The following is a 15,295-nucleotide window of genomic DNA, read 5'->3' as shown; positions in this document are numbered from 1 at the left end:
CAGCAAAGACGAAAGTGAAAACCTGCACCTTTCCATCGCTCGCTAGGTCAAGAGTTTCAACACGAAAAGTTCGCGCAGTATCAATGTTTGCGAACTCAGAACCAGCTCTGACAAGTTGCACACTTCCAGGCTTGTTACTGCTATTTCACCGTTTTCTTTAACCCTGAGAAAGATAATGTTGATTTGTCACAGTAACTGCAAGAGCAATCAGCGGAGATAAGCTTACAGTAAAGAAACCGGCTACTGGAATATAATGCGAACCATGCATTCAGACCCCTAATTGATTATTTGATTTCACCTAATTAATGCGACTACTAACAGAATGTCTCCTAAAAAAGTTTCATCACAGGCAAAAATCCAGAAAGTTTGATGACAAACTTGCAAATTTTGAAGCGCTGAGGTGTTCCGATTAACCAGGAAGGTGTTAGATTAACACAAAAATCCGATTTTTAACCTAGAGCTTTTGATAGACATGACAGGTTTAAGGAAGTAATTATTGCCGAAATGAATTCTGAGCTGCGCCGCAGTTCTTCATTTTTAATCAATCAGTGGTGCCTGTCTGTCAGAAACCAAATATTTCGATCACCGAAATGGATATCAGTAAGTTAAAATGGTGACGATGGTGAAATTTAAGAAAACTTTGAATAAAAAATGACTTTATTTAGCGTGCGTTATATCCAGTCTCTGATAGGATTCTATATTCTTATTTAGCGGCAGCCTTTTTGGAAAATAAACAAGGTTCTAAAGCGCATACATCGTTCAAGATGTTCTTGTCATTAAATGTTTTTTTTTTACATCACAGTCGTTCTTTCTCAAGTCCCATTATTAGATGAAACAATAATCGTTATCCACATTCTAAACACTCGACTAATCTACTTCTTCATGGTACGTTATTTACTGTTTTCCAGAGTTCCACAAGTATCAATTAAGAAGTACTCTAGGTAAACGATTGGCATACGAGCGTTTTCAGCCAATTTCAGCCCGTTTGAGACCCCTTACGGCTACGTAACAAAACGTTACAAAGCACGCACACATATCTGTTAGCCATGAAAACTACATTAGACCAGATCCATTTAAAATCATGTGGCATTCAGTGACTGGGTTAAAATCCTTATGGCTCAGATCCCGTAAGTCTTAGTTGAACCAAATTTCCTAAAAACACTTGCTTCACAGGAACACAGATATCCCGTGTACATTATTTTAATTAAACTAAGGGTAATTTGAAAATATTTGCTAAAGCTATCCTCGCTTTATGATTGACCTGAATCTTCATTTTAAGTAGCTGAAAATAATTTCAACTTTTAACTTTTTTAGCATTTTATCAAGTTTTTTTCTTTAAATTTTTGTTGTAATTGGTAGTATTTCAATTCCTTTTCGTTTTGGCAATGGACAGCGAAACATCAATCCAATTTCATTTCAAATTAAACCTAAAAGAATGATCAAGCTTCACGCTTTTTCATAATTTTAGAAAACGTTAGAAGGTGCAAGCTATCATCTTTTTGCAAATAAAACCTTCACGGGTTATACATGTAACTAATTAATGATGCCCTCGCTTTCTGGAAGCCCCCCCCCCTCCCCCACCGATCCCCCCAATGCGCAACGACCTCATGCCTGAAGGGCAGCTAAGTGTCATAGACAGTTTCCTGAGAAGAGATTGCAAACATCTGCCCCCTTCGGTTTTCGCTGTTTTATCTTCCGAGATTATTAAATTATTATTTAATGATGAGACGTTGATAAGTCATTCAAAAACTGAGAAAACCAAGCTCTTAAACAAATGAGTCCTTGTATATGTAAATTGTTCATTCGCTCGAATTTTATAATTACTATCGTAACTCAAATACACTGGAAAATCAGACAAGTCAGACGAGTTTGACCCGTTATACATATATCATAGCTATCCTATAGGTACAGGTTTGCATAATGACCAGCTTCCTTTTGATTGAAGACTGTAGTACTTTAAGCACCTCAATGAAGGCATTAATAATTGTTCGGCTTTCTTTTCAAGTATGATTTTCTTAGTCTGGCATTCTAGCAACTATGCTGTGCATGAGGCGCTTTAGCGGAGCCCGACATTTAAGAAAACAATTTTTAAACCGAGATAGCTTTTTAAAGGCGAAGTTCTACTTGAATTCTCCAATGTCACCATTCTATCCCTTTTAACTTAATTGCAATAAGGAAACCCCTGTTAAGTTATTGTTCCATGATCACTCCCTACTCATTTATAACGTACAATTCAGATGAAAGAGTTATGAAACTACGAAGGCATTTCACAAAATTATACTTATGAAAGAGCAACACCCCAATAGCTAAAGGACTGACAGATCACTTCACAGAACTCGTTAATCTCTACGACCTATTTCTTCTATCGATCATCATTGAGTCTTGATAAATGAGATGTGATTGGATGGAGACACTCTATTCACTGTCAGATCTCATACAACTTGCAGCTGGAAATATGGCGTTAAACTTTCTCTTCGACCACTCTCTAATCTGCAACAGGAAAAAATATCATGACATTCTTTTAGTCTCAGCCGCGAGAAAGGGTGTCTGAAAAATACTAGTTTGAGATTCCGATAGATAACCTAAAGTAAGACTTAAAACGTGTCGTTAAGGCAAAGAAGAAGGGAAAAGGGACTTTTCTTCGACTTAGTCAAGCGGCAGGGTTGCTAAGCAATATTAAAAATGTGAGGATCGTTTGGCGACTTGCAAATTTGAAGACAATTTCAAAAAGGCTAGGTTACTCCTCTGACAGCTTTTAACGTGATCGTCACCATAATTTTACGTCCAATCTTGAATTGCTTTAATAACCAAGCAGTGTAAGTCTTCCCCATCATACAACTCCTGTAGTTAGTCGCCTGTGGGGGGTGGGGGGGGGGGGGGCTAGAGAAAATTAATCTTACAGCGAAAATTGCAATTTTTCATTCAGCTGAGCATTATGACTTTGTGTGAATTGGCGTTTAAACGTCATCATATTCGATAATCAAACTTTAAATCAGTTCAGTTAAAACAACACCATTTGTACTTACCTGAGTGTTTCGCACACAATGCAAAAGAAAAATAAGAAATCCCTGTAAAAAGAATAAGATGCATTCCTGGATGATACATGCAACTTAACAATTATGAGGTTGGTTTCATGTGATTTTTTAATAAGCTTACTAAAAGTTTGTCGGGTTAAACATATGGATGGATATGTTTACCTGAGTCGAGCTGAAGATAGTAAATACATAAGCGAAAGCTTTGTGAAATGCAGAAAGGATACCAAACAACCACGTAATACCCAGCAAGGGAATCATTACAACGCATGTCTTGATACAAAGTCTATGAAAAAAATTACAATAAGCAAACAAACAATAACAAATTGACAAATAAGAAAAATAGATTAACAATAATATGCGACCGGGCTGTATCACTGAGTTCCTTGCCTAAGACCAACGAGCTCATCCGATTGAATTATAGAAAAAAGAAACAGAAAAAAAGGATAAAATAGAATAAGATATCAAACGAAAAGCGATAATGCACCCCGAAAACCTTACTTCAAAGAGCAAAGACCATGAATTACCAAATTGACTGCAAAACCTAGCAAAACTCCTAAATTTTTCCCCCTGTATCGCCAGAGGTGCATTTCAAACGATACATTTTCATGAACCAATGATGAATACCAAAAACAGGTTCGATACAAGGCAGATAATCATAACTCAAAAGCAAAGTGCCACGGCTTAAGTCTTTGGCTGTTTTTTTTTTTTTTTTTTGTTATTTTTGTTTTTGTTTTTTTTTGCCGTTATTGTTGTCATTATTTTTGTTGTTGGTGTTATGGTTTTCCCGTCTCTAGAGTTCTCTTTTATTCTTACCCTATCTGATGATTTTCCGGAGCTGACTGTATTGCGGATATTTCTTTAATAACTCTGGCCAGAATTAACAAATTAAGCTACAAAATGATAAAATTTAAGATGGGTTAAACAGGCGTGTGCGATTGCCCTCAACCACTCAAATACAAACTTTTTTCCTCAGTCTGAGGCTCAGGTATTTAACAACTATCCCATGGGGGTGCGTTGGGTACGAGATGGTAAAAAAAACTAACAAGAAGCATAGCACCCAGTTGGTTAAAACCTATTTTGTATCCAACAAGAGCGAATGGAATATTCCGGAACAGTTGGTGAAATGCATTTTCATATCAGATAACTGGAATCGGGTGTACAAACCAGAACAATAGAAATGCAATACTCGGAGTTGCAAATTAGATGATTACTAATTCATTATTAAGCAGATAGATGTTTAACATTAAGAAAATTGGTTGACAATTTTAAATGAAAGTCATTATCAGATTCGTGTTGGGTGTCACAACCGTGAGTCAACGGTCTTGGGGAACTTTTTTTGCTTGTTTGTTCCTTTCTTTTCTTTTTCTATCAGCGACTGATAAAATCAGAAAAAATAAAAAAATTGAGCTGTTTCTCTTTGATTATTTGTTATTGTTGTTTTTTTTTGTTGTTGTTTTACCTCCTTTATGTATAAAAGCCATCTCAACTTGATTAATGTGTAAAACACAGCATGCTGTAATTGTTTTGTTTGTGCAAATTTCAAAAGAAGTATCAGTTATGGTTAAAAAGGTGATTTACTTACGACTTCCACCACTCCCACATAAACAGCAAATATCCAGATAGAATGGTTGGCGTGGGACAGCCAGCAGCTTATGCACAATGTAAATTAAATAATTATATTAGTTTTGAAGTTGAATGAAGCCTTCAAACGGATGTGGAAGGAGCGGGAGAGGAGAATGTGTTGCCTTTGCCATGACATCCGCGAAAAGCTGCCGGTTATTCTAGACTTCTTAGTTAATAATAATAATAATGATAATAATAATTATTATTATTATTTATTATACAGCGCGATCTACAATGACATATCAACAGCGCTTTATAATTAATTTCTCTAAATATCAACCCACTCATCCCAACCCAGGGGAAGACCTACATCACACAGTAATATCGTGCGTGGGATGTTCTGGAAAGGTAGTATATTCTCAATTATTTTAAGACCTTGAGTGTTGGTCCGGCCAGGTCTCGAACCCTCGACCTCCCTCACAACAGTCCAGCGCTCTATTCATTGAGCTAACCGGGAGGCGATTTAGCTAACCGGGAGGCGATTTAGCTAACCGGGAGATTGGAATGCTTACTATTCTTTGCTGATGAAACTATCGATTTCCTCTCTTGCTGAAGCAATTATCAGCGAAATACTGACCAAAACGGCTGGGAGACCTGTAATTAAAAAAAAGGAGGAAAGTTTCATCAAAGATGAAATCACTACGCATTAGAATCACTTTGATATAGAAAACTCGATATAGTTTTTCATAGTCTTGGAATAGTGCAAGAGCTTACCCCATGAACAAGCATGGTACAAAGCCATCCTCTCATCTATATTGTAAACTTTGACAACAAACAGGTAAAGATAAATTCCTTCAACAAGCATCCAAAAAAAAGCTGACATGAAAAAATACTGCATCAAGGCTGCCACTGCGACACAAATACCCTACGAATCAAGGAAAGATAACGCTAGTTGTCAAACTTCAAAAGAAGAATCGTTGCAACAAGCATAGACATGGTCAAATGCTCAAAGTTGTCACGAAAGCTAAGACTCCTCCGTCACAAAGTTGTCACGAAGTTGTCACGAAGTTGTCACGAAAGCTTTTTCTGACTTTGTGTTATGTTGGGTTTTTTAAAAACAAAAATAAAGGCAAACGGTTACTTTGTCCTGTGTGGCATTGATCCCGGCAAGAAACATGATCTGACCAAGTCCCAGAGAGGCAGCAAGACTTAACCTCACTTGAGACAGGGGCTGATGTACATCGCTACTGAAAAAAAAAAAAAGACAATTTTGTTGATAGAGATAAAAAGTTAAAACAGCATAATTGTTTTTTACATCAAGTAAGAAACTGTACAACAGTATCAAAATTTAAAGGATATGAACTTAACTACAAGTACGAGAAAAGACAATTAAACTAGAGAGGTCATAGTTCGAGAGTACGAAGTGTAGTAAAAAAAAATCAAGAAAAAGCCAAAAAACAAACAAACAAACAAACAAAAGAACAAATAAAAGAAGAAACTTACGTGAGGAGAGCATACAAAACTATCGTAAGAATGATTCCAATCAAAGACAAGATCAGTCCCACGTAGGTGAGAATCGTCAATATCTCCTCATCTATCTTCGTTGGCTATTTTGCCACCGTAATACCAGACAAAAAATAGCAAATTTTAATTGGTGAAAGAAATCGATATCATCTGACCTAATATCGCGTAACCAGCATAAAATAGAATAACAGCACCCTTTAGTAGACATAACCACAGCGAAATATCTAAAATTGGGTTCGATTTTACTTTAAATCTGGATGAGTTTGTAATTGTTTATCATGATGCTGTTTTGCTGTAATTATTATTATTATTATTATTAAAAAAAATAGTTATTGACCCGTGATCGTATAACCACCTAAAGGGACAATCGCCATTACCTTTGCTGAAGTGTTGCCAAAGTCGAACAAAACTGCAAAGTGAGTCAAATGGTTGCAGCTGCACTCTGTGTCGTCTGAGTTTCTTTTAGATACGCGACATCCTTCATCTGACCATCCGTCAGAACTAATACAACAGACCCGACTTGTTAGCTCAATCTATGAATTGATTAATAATACATCCTCCCTATTCTCTATTCGTTGAGAGGTTGGCTATGTGGCTTGGAGTCATCTAACTCAATTAGCCTGTCTTTCCATTCGCCCATGCTCTGGGGCGTTATCAAGGAAGGATACATGAAGCGTATCTGGGTTTTTGTAACATTTCAGCTTTTGAAATAACTCATCCTTAAAAAGATAGCTGTCTATTTGCTAAAGTGATGCGCAAGAGTGATTAGGAAGATTGGCCAACGAAACACAGAGTTAATAGGTGAGGAGGCTTAGTATTATGGCTTATAATAAACATAACATTATCTAGTAAAATAGCCACTAAGACATATATTACTTGAATTTCCTTAGTATAACACAAAAGTAGAGAAAATAAAAATAGGAAAACCAAGTAAGATAATTAGATAAAACGAGTGGGAAAAATTAGCGAAATTCTCACATTAATCTGAAAACTGATGCATTAAAGTGACTGCCTGGGACATTCTGAAGTTTTTGGACAGTCACTCTAGATTTTTTCAGTCACACTTTTTTTTCAGTCACACTTTTCTCTTCCTGATGCCTACGAAGCGAACAAGTTTTACTATAACAACCCCATTTTAGGTTTTTACGGTGTACGCGTTCGCTGATAATAGAGGTTTGATTACTGTAAAATACTGCTAAGCACCACAAAATTAATTATTCTTACCTTATGGAATCAAATCCTCTCCAGTACACACAACGCCTGGTTGCGTCACGAAACTAAAGAATGAATTACTTTGTCAGCCTGGTTTAATACTTTAGGAAAACAAGAGCACAGCTAATCTCGAAAACGGCATTAGCCTTGTATTGTACTTTTTTTTTTCCATCTATTCATTCGTTGACATAGCTTATCATTCATTTCATATTATTTCAGTTACACGTGTATTTTTTACCCGTCGGTTTCTAAACTTCAGGACGACATTTCGTTTCAAGCGTTTTGGCTTCGGATCCATTGCAGCTGCCATTATCAAGCTGTCGAGACGCCTAAATGACAAAGACACATGAAACCCTCAGTTATCGCTCGCTAAACAAACCAGTAGACGTTACCTTGAATTTCCTTTCGCCAGATTATCTATAGAGGTTTTGCACAGCAGCCATGTTAGATGGCAGGAGCAATAGATAATTTTTCTCATGGGAAGAATGTTTCTTTCTTAATCACAATATTTTCCTGCCATCCAACATGGCTGCTGTGCAAAACCTCTATATTCTATCTGTAAATAAACAATCTCAGCGTATACGCAAGCGGGTGCAGAAAAACGAATGTAGCATTTATGGGCCTAATCGCTGCACAGGATTGTAATGGTTAAGTACCAGTTTTTCTCACGTGACCCAAATGGTGAGGCTGAGACTTGGAACCCTAATTCACACTAAAAGTATCATTTGCGGGACTCTATCTTTCATGCTTTTTGTTATTATCATTATCATCACTAGGATGTATCAAGTCATTGCCAATGGTCTTTGTTCTTCCCTCAGCCATCACTTCGTACATTTTTATTGCCATTGTCATCGTCCTTTAATTTCAAACACAAAACTTTGTCTACAACAAAGAACAAAGACGCTGGGAAAAACGCAATTCCTGATCAGATCTCAGACGCTACCGTCCCCAGGAACTCACAACTCAGCGAGAATTGAAGGGTAAGCTCCTGAATTAGTGGTTGTGATCATACGAGCGTGTTTAAAAATACCTCCTCTTCTTTGATGTAGTGCCGTTTGATTCTCTTTCTCCGAGTAGCTCATGTAGGTCTCTATACACTATTCCGACAATCACTAAACCTATGGCAAAACAAAGGTAAAAAAAAACCTACACAATGTTTCCGTGAGCTAGTTTGACTGCGTATGAATCGTTCTTCATATGCATGTAGATTATATAACGAAACTGTGGACTCTTCACTTAGCCCGCTCCCTTCCCCCCGTAAAGGGGTTGACGAGTATTTCTATAGCATTTACGAATTCAGCAATTATTACTCATTGTTTTCTTTCTGGTATTCATCACATGAATTCCTCTTCGAAAACGTTACTCGGCAATTGACTTGTTATATTTTTGGCGCATTGTTTTATTTTCAGTTGAAGATCATAGTTGTTATGTTTTGGGACATTTTACCCCCCTACCCCTCCCGAGGCTATCGCAAGCTTCATATATCCAAACGGGGTTTTCAGAAAGAAAAAAGGAAAGAAGTAAAATGGTTTTGTTCAAGACAATGGTCAATTCATTTCACGTCGCAAATCACCGCGAGACCAATTCCATGTAACTCATATTGATAAGTTTGATTTATACATCGCATTCTGTTACCTACCCTTTTCTTTAAAGTTGACGGATGGGATGTTGACAGTTTCACCTATTGATTCACCGAGGCGAAAGTCATCTAAGTCTAGTGGACGAATCTTCCGAATACGAAGAACTGGTGTAATGGACAAATAATGATGGTTAAACATTACAGAATTATCGTAAGATATCTTAAGAATAATGTTGAATAGAAATTGATAAACTCTAACATGAGACATATTTATCGTACACTATAAAGTTCATTCTTGGGATTTTAAGTGTATTCTGCTTCAAAGGTTATGGGACTACTTAATGTATTCCTAGAATAAGACTTATGTACTAACACCCTCAGATACTTGATATTGATAGTGATGCTGACTCGATGCTTTGAATAGAAATGGAAATTAGCTCCAAGAAAAAAAAATTTTAGCCTTCAATCTTGGTACCACTTAATTTTTTGTTTGTCATATAGTTTCCATCTTTTTATTCTTGTAGAAAACAAGCAATCTTGGCATGGCTTTATTTATTTATTAATTTTTTTTGGAGGTATAAAATTTTACAATTTTTGTACAAACAAAGAAGATTTAAACTTACCGCGGATTTTATCGTATCTCCTCGTTATCCTTGGCTTTGATTTGTTCAGATGGTGTCGGGCATATCTGAGAGCAAAGGTCTGAAAGGCGTTTGCCGTTGCGTAGATCAACTTTTTCCGTTTCTGTTCTGTTATTATTTTATGCTGAACTTCTGTGAACGATATCTCTTTGTACCTGGCAAGAGTGTCTTGCAACAAATCGACAACGTTCTGCAAAAGAATATACCAAAAAAAATTTATACACAAAGAGAGCGTGCCTCCGTGAGAATGATTTTTTAGGGTGCTGAATCAGCACCCTAAAAAATCCTTATCACTGCTGATGACAATGACTCTTCCATCATTACTATCATTGTTATCTTTTTCTTACAAGATAAATTACTAATTGTGTTTATTGTGCTGCAAAGTTTTAGGACAAGATGTTTACGAGCAGCTTACCGTTTGCTGCACGGAATGTTCACTTTTTAATGTCATCTGGTACGACCGTCTGAACAAAAATGATCGCCCCTTCCTCCATAAGTATAACAGCTAAACGCTCTTTCATCATGAATTAAAAATCGGTCTGACTTTAGTTGCTTTTCGTTCATTTTGGACACTTTTGTAGTAAATTTTAAAATCAGTTCACGGATATAGATTATATCAGGTATGGTTTAGGGGTTGATATCAGCCACTAGAGAGTTAAAACTTTTAAGTGCAAAGGGGTATTAGAGTAAATCTATTGACATCTTCTGAGTCTCAATTTCCATTTTCCTGTCAAGCTGTTTTTTTTTCTCCATTTAACGAGTCAAACATTTGTGTAGAAAAAGTATGAAATCTAAAACAAGTCCGTTATTTTCGATGACGTTATTGGTATATGTATTGTATGTATCCCATAATATTAACATTATTTTGCAGATTATATAACGAGTTATTTATGTAAAAGTTTTTTATCAAATATAGCAACGTAACAAAGACGCTAAGAGCTAAGGGGAGGGAGAGGAGGGTTCAAACACTACCCTGTACCACGTTGGGGTATGATCTCGCATCTATCTCCCCAAATTGAACGAAGATTTGTATCGTATCTGTGTACGGTTTGAAAATTGGGGAATATTACTTGGAAAACATCGCTGGATATCCTCCGGCTTTAGCTGAGGTATATTCGTTCACACGTGTAGAAAAATAATGCCTGATGGATTGTAAACAACAATTGGACATACTTGCAAAGAGTCATCATGTTGAATATCTGTTTTGTTTAACATCAAGGTAAAATTGTTTGACTGAAAGAGAGATAACATATTAATTTAGTTTTGTAATACGTGGCGAAAAAGATTGATAAAAATGCCAAACGTTTTTAAAGTTAACTTTCAAATATGTCCATGGTCTATGAAGTGCAGCTGAACCACGTCTAAATCTTTTTTTTTAAATTCTTGTTGGAAAAATTAAAAAAAAAAATCAAGACAATTGAAAACAGCAAACAGCAAACAAAGCTACCGAAAAGGATCAAAACAAATTAAAAAATCCAAACACAACAAAAAAATCACTTACTAGTATTAATAACGGTAAAAATAGTTATGGCAATAATAATGGCACTAAACAACGATGGCATTAGCAACGACAATAGCGACAACAGTGACAGTAGAAAGTATGATACCATAGAATAAGTACATGTCAGAAGGATTGGACTTAGCAGTGCATACCAATTCTTCTGTTTTTGAGATGTTTTTGGATCTTCTATAACGTTGGGATGATCCAGTCGCTGATTGTAAAGGACCTTAGATTGAAAAAGAAGCTTGTTATGAAATCAAACTATTCTAGTATTTACGTAACGTTTTCTGGCCATTGTAAAAAATCAATTTTTTTTAAGGATAGGATAAATATACGATATTCAACACCATCAATACACTTATGACTTGGACGAAGGGCTTTTGTTTGGAATGTCGGCTTTGCAATCTCACTAATCAACTATTAAGAATCCGATGATACAAAAATTCACCGAGCTATATATACAAGAAAATGTAATTTTTGTTAGTTAATTAGAAAAGGAGATGTATCGTATAGACGCGATAATTGGAATTTATGTTTCTTTGCAGATGCAATCTTTATAAAACCTAAAAAAGTATGGGATCCAATGGAAGAAGCAATTTAAGAAAATATTTATCATAGCAGTAGGTTTTGTCCTGTTTCGCAAAGTAGTTTGCTTGACAATGCCTAAATTCCATGACTTGAATAGTCTTATTTGCTATCGTTAGACTAAAAATCATACATTAATCTTCACCACGAGGCCGAGTCGCTGTGGATTTGATATTTGAGGTTGAAAATTGATTCTTCTATTGCTGTGACTTTAACTGTCAGGGAAATGCCAGTGGCAGTGGTACTTGACACATAATCCGTGATGCATTTAGAGGGGTATTAGCCCGCACTACACTGGACAGGATTTCTGCAAATGCACTGAGTTACTTTTCGGTTGTTAGTGCTTTTGCACTCTGGGCTGTTGTATGTTTGACAGCAAATACCGTCAGCGTTCCACTTCTGGTCACAGCTGCTTGAATTGCATTTCATGGAACAAAAATCCTTAACGATGGTTGCAAGTCTGACGGCGTTCTGTTCCGCTGCATTCCAGATCACATGTGTTGAAATTGCATATTTTTGTGCAATTATCTCCATTGCATAGCAGACTACATTGGTAGTTATCCCTATTACATATCTGCATACATTTCGTCTCTTTGTAAACCTTTCTGCATGGATTTCTATTTTTGTTACAAACCTGCGGAGAGTTCTTTCCAGTAGTTGAAGCCTTTTAAAACACTATGAAGCTCCTGCTTTCCTTATTCATATTTTCATCTTTCATCAGCATACAATTAAACATATCTTGCAGAGGGTTTAAGTTTTTCAAAGCATAATATTATTTTCGTATTATGCTTAACCGATGCAAATGTCATGCACAGGCGAGTCTTTTCGCGCAAAAAAGACTACCCTTAAAAAGCCCTTCCTTAGCCAGACTGTACCCAAGTTGATTTTAGGTTGAATGCGAAAAGCTGATTGAAATTCAAGCATTGGTCCGCCAAAAATTATCCGAGAAACCCAAGCCGATTACAGCGCGTTAAATGCGCTTACCGTTTTCCTTAATTTAGCGAGCAGATGGTTGAAAAAATTAAATGAGTGCGCGAGCAGGAGAAAGGATGCCATTCTTGGTAAAGAGATACCAAAATACGTATTAAATCAGCTTTTTAAGATAGTTTTAGTTGCAAATCGGCAATGGGTTAAGAAAGTTCTTTAAAATGTTTTACAAATCCATATTAATAGGATATGTGGGATATGTAGATGTAAAGAAAATGAAACTTAGCGAAATACCTCGCCATTATAGCGCTAAAAAGAACTAACTTGTAACATGCGAGTTTATACTTACCTGTACATAATGAAGAGACCAAAAATAGTGCAAATTTATGAAAATCATCCATCTCTTTGGAGGTTGACGTGTCGCGACTTCGTTTTCAGTTAGACCATTAAACGTGTTGAGATCAGCTAATCACCTAGAAGCAATCATAAGGTTGTGTCCGTATGATGTGTATCAAATACTTTTGGGATCATGGCAGGAATACTATTTGTTGATATTTGAAAAATTTTCTCCTCTTAAAGAATAAATCAAGTTTGTCATGTTTTTTTTTTTTTTAAGCACCAGTCAGGCTTTTATAGAGCCGTTTTTATGGCCATGGCGTTGAGCGTAGAATTGAGTGTCATGCAAATTATTGCCATCTGGACTTTTATTCTCCATTTTAATTGAAATTTCACCTACTAAAGGGCATTTGAATATTAGAATAGCTTATCTGTCAAATCCAAATAAATTTTAGAGACGGTTTTCTAGAAGTCTCGTAATTCTCTTTGTTAATACCTTTTACCATCCATCAACTCAAATATTATCTTTCCAGCAAAGAACTTTTCCTTCGCTCGAGCGGACTGCACTGAAACCTTATCAATGCATTGAAGGAAGTCGTAACATGATTTTTTTATTTGTTTGGTTTACGTGTTAACTCAGGAACAAAGTAATTCTCCCCCGTCACAACTGACGCACTGCTATCCTAAAATGACTGCTTCCCGTAATTAGCAAAATGCTTTAAATTTTACTCGTAAGTTCCATTTTATTCTATGAATGTATAATTACGAGGAAGATTATAATTTTTCTTGCTCGTGAGGCTTGACCTCTTCACCGTATGCAATTGCACATCATTTATGTCACTTACATCTCACAATTGAGAATATAACATGGTCGTCTTGGTAACCAGGTATTATAGCTGCACGTGATTATTTTTCATGAAACATTAGTGATTCTAAAGTTAACTTTACTCTTTTGATATTGTGATCATTATTCATAATTCATATTATTATTGCAGAGAAATCAACTGAATGCTACATTCAGTTAATTTATTATTATTTATTACTATTATTTATTTATTTTTATTATTATTATTATTGTTATCATCATACGATGGCCTATCAGTGTGAGTTGGCATGTGTTGGCGTTGTCTTGCCGTGAGTTGGCGTTGTCTTGCCGTGAGTTGGCGTTGTCTTGCCGTGAGTTGGCGTTGTCTTGCCGTGAGTTGGCGTTGTCTTGCCGTGAATTGGCATTGTCTTGCTGTGAGTTGGCGTTACATTGCCGTGAGTTTTAACATAAATTGAAGTTGTCTTGCCGTGAGTTTGCTATTTCTGGTTGTTTTTGCCGTGACACTTATGGGCCACCGCATCATCATCATTATTTTAATGTCTGTCGCTGAGATAAAATTTCTTTGAGTTTAAGGCATCGCAACATTCGATGCTTTCGGTTTCCGGAAAAATACTGTCTCAGTTTTCCCATTAGGAGAGTACGTGATGAAAGGAGTTTGGGTTTATCAATCACTCTCACGCAAACGCTGAGTCAGCTGAACTTAAGAGAAAAAGTCCGAATACCTTAGTAGTGTTCAGACTGTTGAGTGATTTAAAGTAATGGAAAAGTGTAATATGCATGCTGCACAGAGAGGAGCACAAACGAGTCGAGTGAGCTTTAGCTAAGTATCCGAAGCAAAACCTCAAAATATCTTGTACGGTGGGATCTTTTTTTTCTTTTCAATGAATTAGGAAAATAAGGAGAGAGGAATAAACGGGTTATCACTTTTCAGGCTCTGAATTGTAGTTCATCGCCAGAAAAAAGATTAAAGATTCATTTATCTACTAGATAACCACGATGCACAACACCACCTTCTACATAAAATGAGGAAAGCTGAATTACCTCTGCTATTCAATTTGAAGACTTCGTCGTTCGTATTTTTGAGTAAACCTCAATTGGACCTAAAAGAAGACTTATTTCTCTGCCTTTGTGAAAATTAGTAAATCCCAACAAAGAGTACATCTCTGAAAATGCGACGAAGCGGCTTTCAAAGAAGGTTAATTTGTAGTTATTAGTTGGATTGCTTTTAGGCGCAGGTGAAGCTTTCTGGAACTTAATTGACTCCTGGGAAAGGCAAACAACCTTTTTGTCACCGAATGGTTGAAAAATATTAAATGTCAGCCTGCCAAATACAGTAATGTAAAGAATGTTTACCGTCCACGTTCAGCTCCTAGGTGCCAAACACACACTCACGCGAAAAAAGTCCCTTTTTCTCAGATATACGAGGATGGGTCGGAAGCTGGATTCATTTTAAAAAGCTTCTTCGCACGCAGCATTTCTTTCCAAAAGCTGGCCTGAAAACGTCGCATTGCTTGTACCTCAAAAGAAGCTTAAAAACGAAGATGCCTTGGGTCCTAAATTGCTGTT

General features: G+C 36.4%; 1 protein-coding gene across 3 annotated transcripts; it reads right to left on the bottom strand.

The window, feature by feature from the left end:
• Nucleotides 1–639: 639 nt before the first annotated feature.
• On the bottom strand, nt 640–15,192 carry LOC111345021 (adhesion G protein-coupled receptor D1-like). 3 transcript variants are annotated; one of them, XM_088749008.1, is made up of 19 exons: nt 14,771–15,192; nt 12,917–13,040; nt 11,208–11,281; nt 10,728–10,787; nt 9,537–9,744; nt 8,974–9,078; nt 8,365–8,452; nt 7,573–7,663; nt 7,347–7,399; nt 6,500–6,623; nt 6,102–6,205; nt 5,740–5,845; nt 5,373–5,523; nt 5,171–5,252; nt 4,618–4,684; nt 3,849–3,925; nt 3,198–3,318; nt 3,027–3,068; nt 640–2,490 (listed from the first exon to the last, which is right to left on the bottom strand). In XM_088749008.1, exons 2-19 carry the CDS (start codon nt 12,966–12,968, stop codon nt 2,416–2,418), a joined length of 1,680 nt encoding a protein of 559 aa, XP_088605134.1. In that variant the 5' UTR covers nt 12,969–13,040; nt 14,771–15,192; the 3' UTR covers nt 640–2,415. The 3 variants fall into 3 exon arrangements, with proteins under 3 accessions (XP_088605134.1, XP_088605135.1, XP_088605136.1); XM_088749009.1 differs by lacking the exon at nt 14,771–15,192 and adding an exon at nt 13,400–13,878; XM_088749010.1 differs by lacking the exon at nt 14,771–15,192 and having other exon boundaries at nt 5,740–5,842; nt 12,917–13,372.
• Between the last annotated feature and the right edge of the window lie 103 nt (nt 15,193–15,295).

This window comes from Stylophora pistillata, chromosome 2, assembly GCF_964205215.1.
Source record: "Stylophora pistillata chromosome 2, jaStyPist1.2, whole genome shotgun sequence".
In the NCBI taxonomy this organism is placed as follows: Eukaryota; Metazoa; Cnidaria; class Anthozoa; order Scleractinia; family Pocilloporidae; genus Stylophora; species Stylophora pistillata.
Note: the sequence above shows the minus strand (reverse complement) of the source record. Positions and strands in the feature narration are given on the sequence as shown.

Coding starts and splice junctions, on each gene's coding strand:
- LOC111345021 (XM_088749008.1), bottom strand. CDS start 12,968: ATGGATGATTTTCATAAATTTGCACTATTTTTGGTCTCTTCATTATGT. Junction 11,282..12,916: donor GGTCTCTTCATTATGTACAG/GTAAGTATAAAC, acceptor TTTCAATCTAAG/GTCCTTTACAATCAGCGACT. Junction 5,524..5,739: donor TCAATGCCACACAGGACAAA/GTAACCGTTTGC, acceptor CTTGATTCGTAG/GGTATTTGTGTCGCAGTGGC.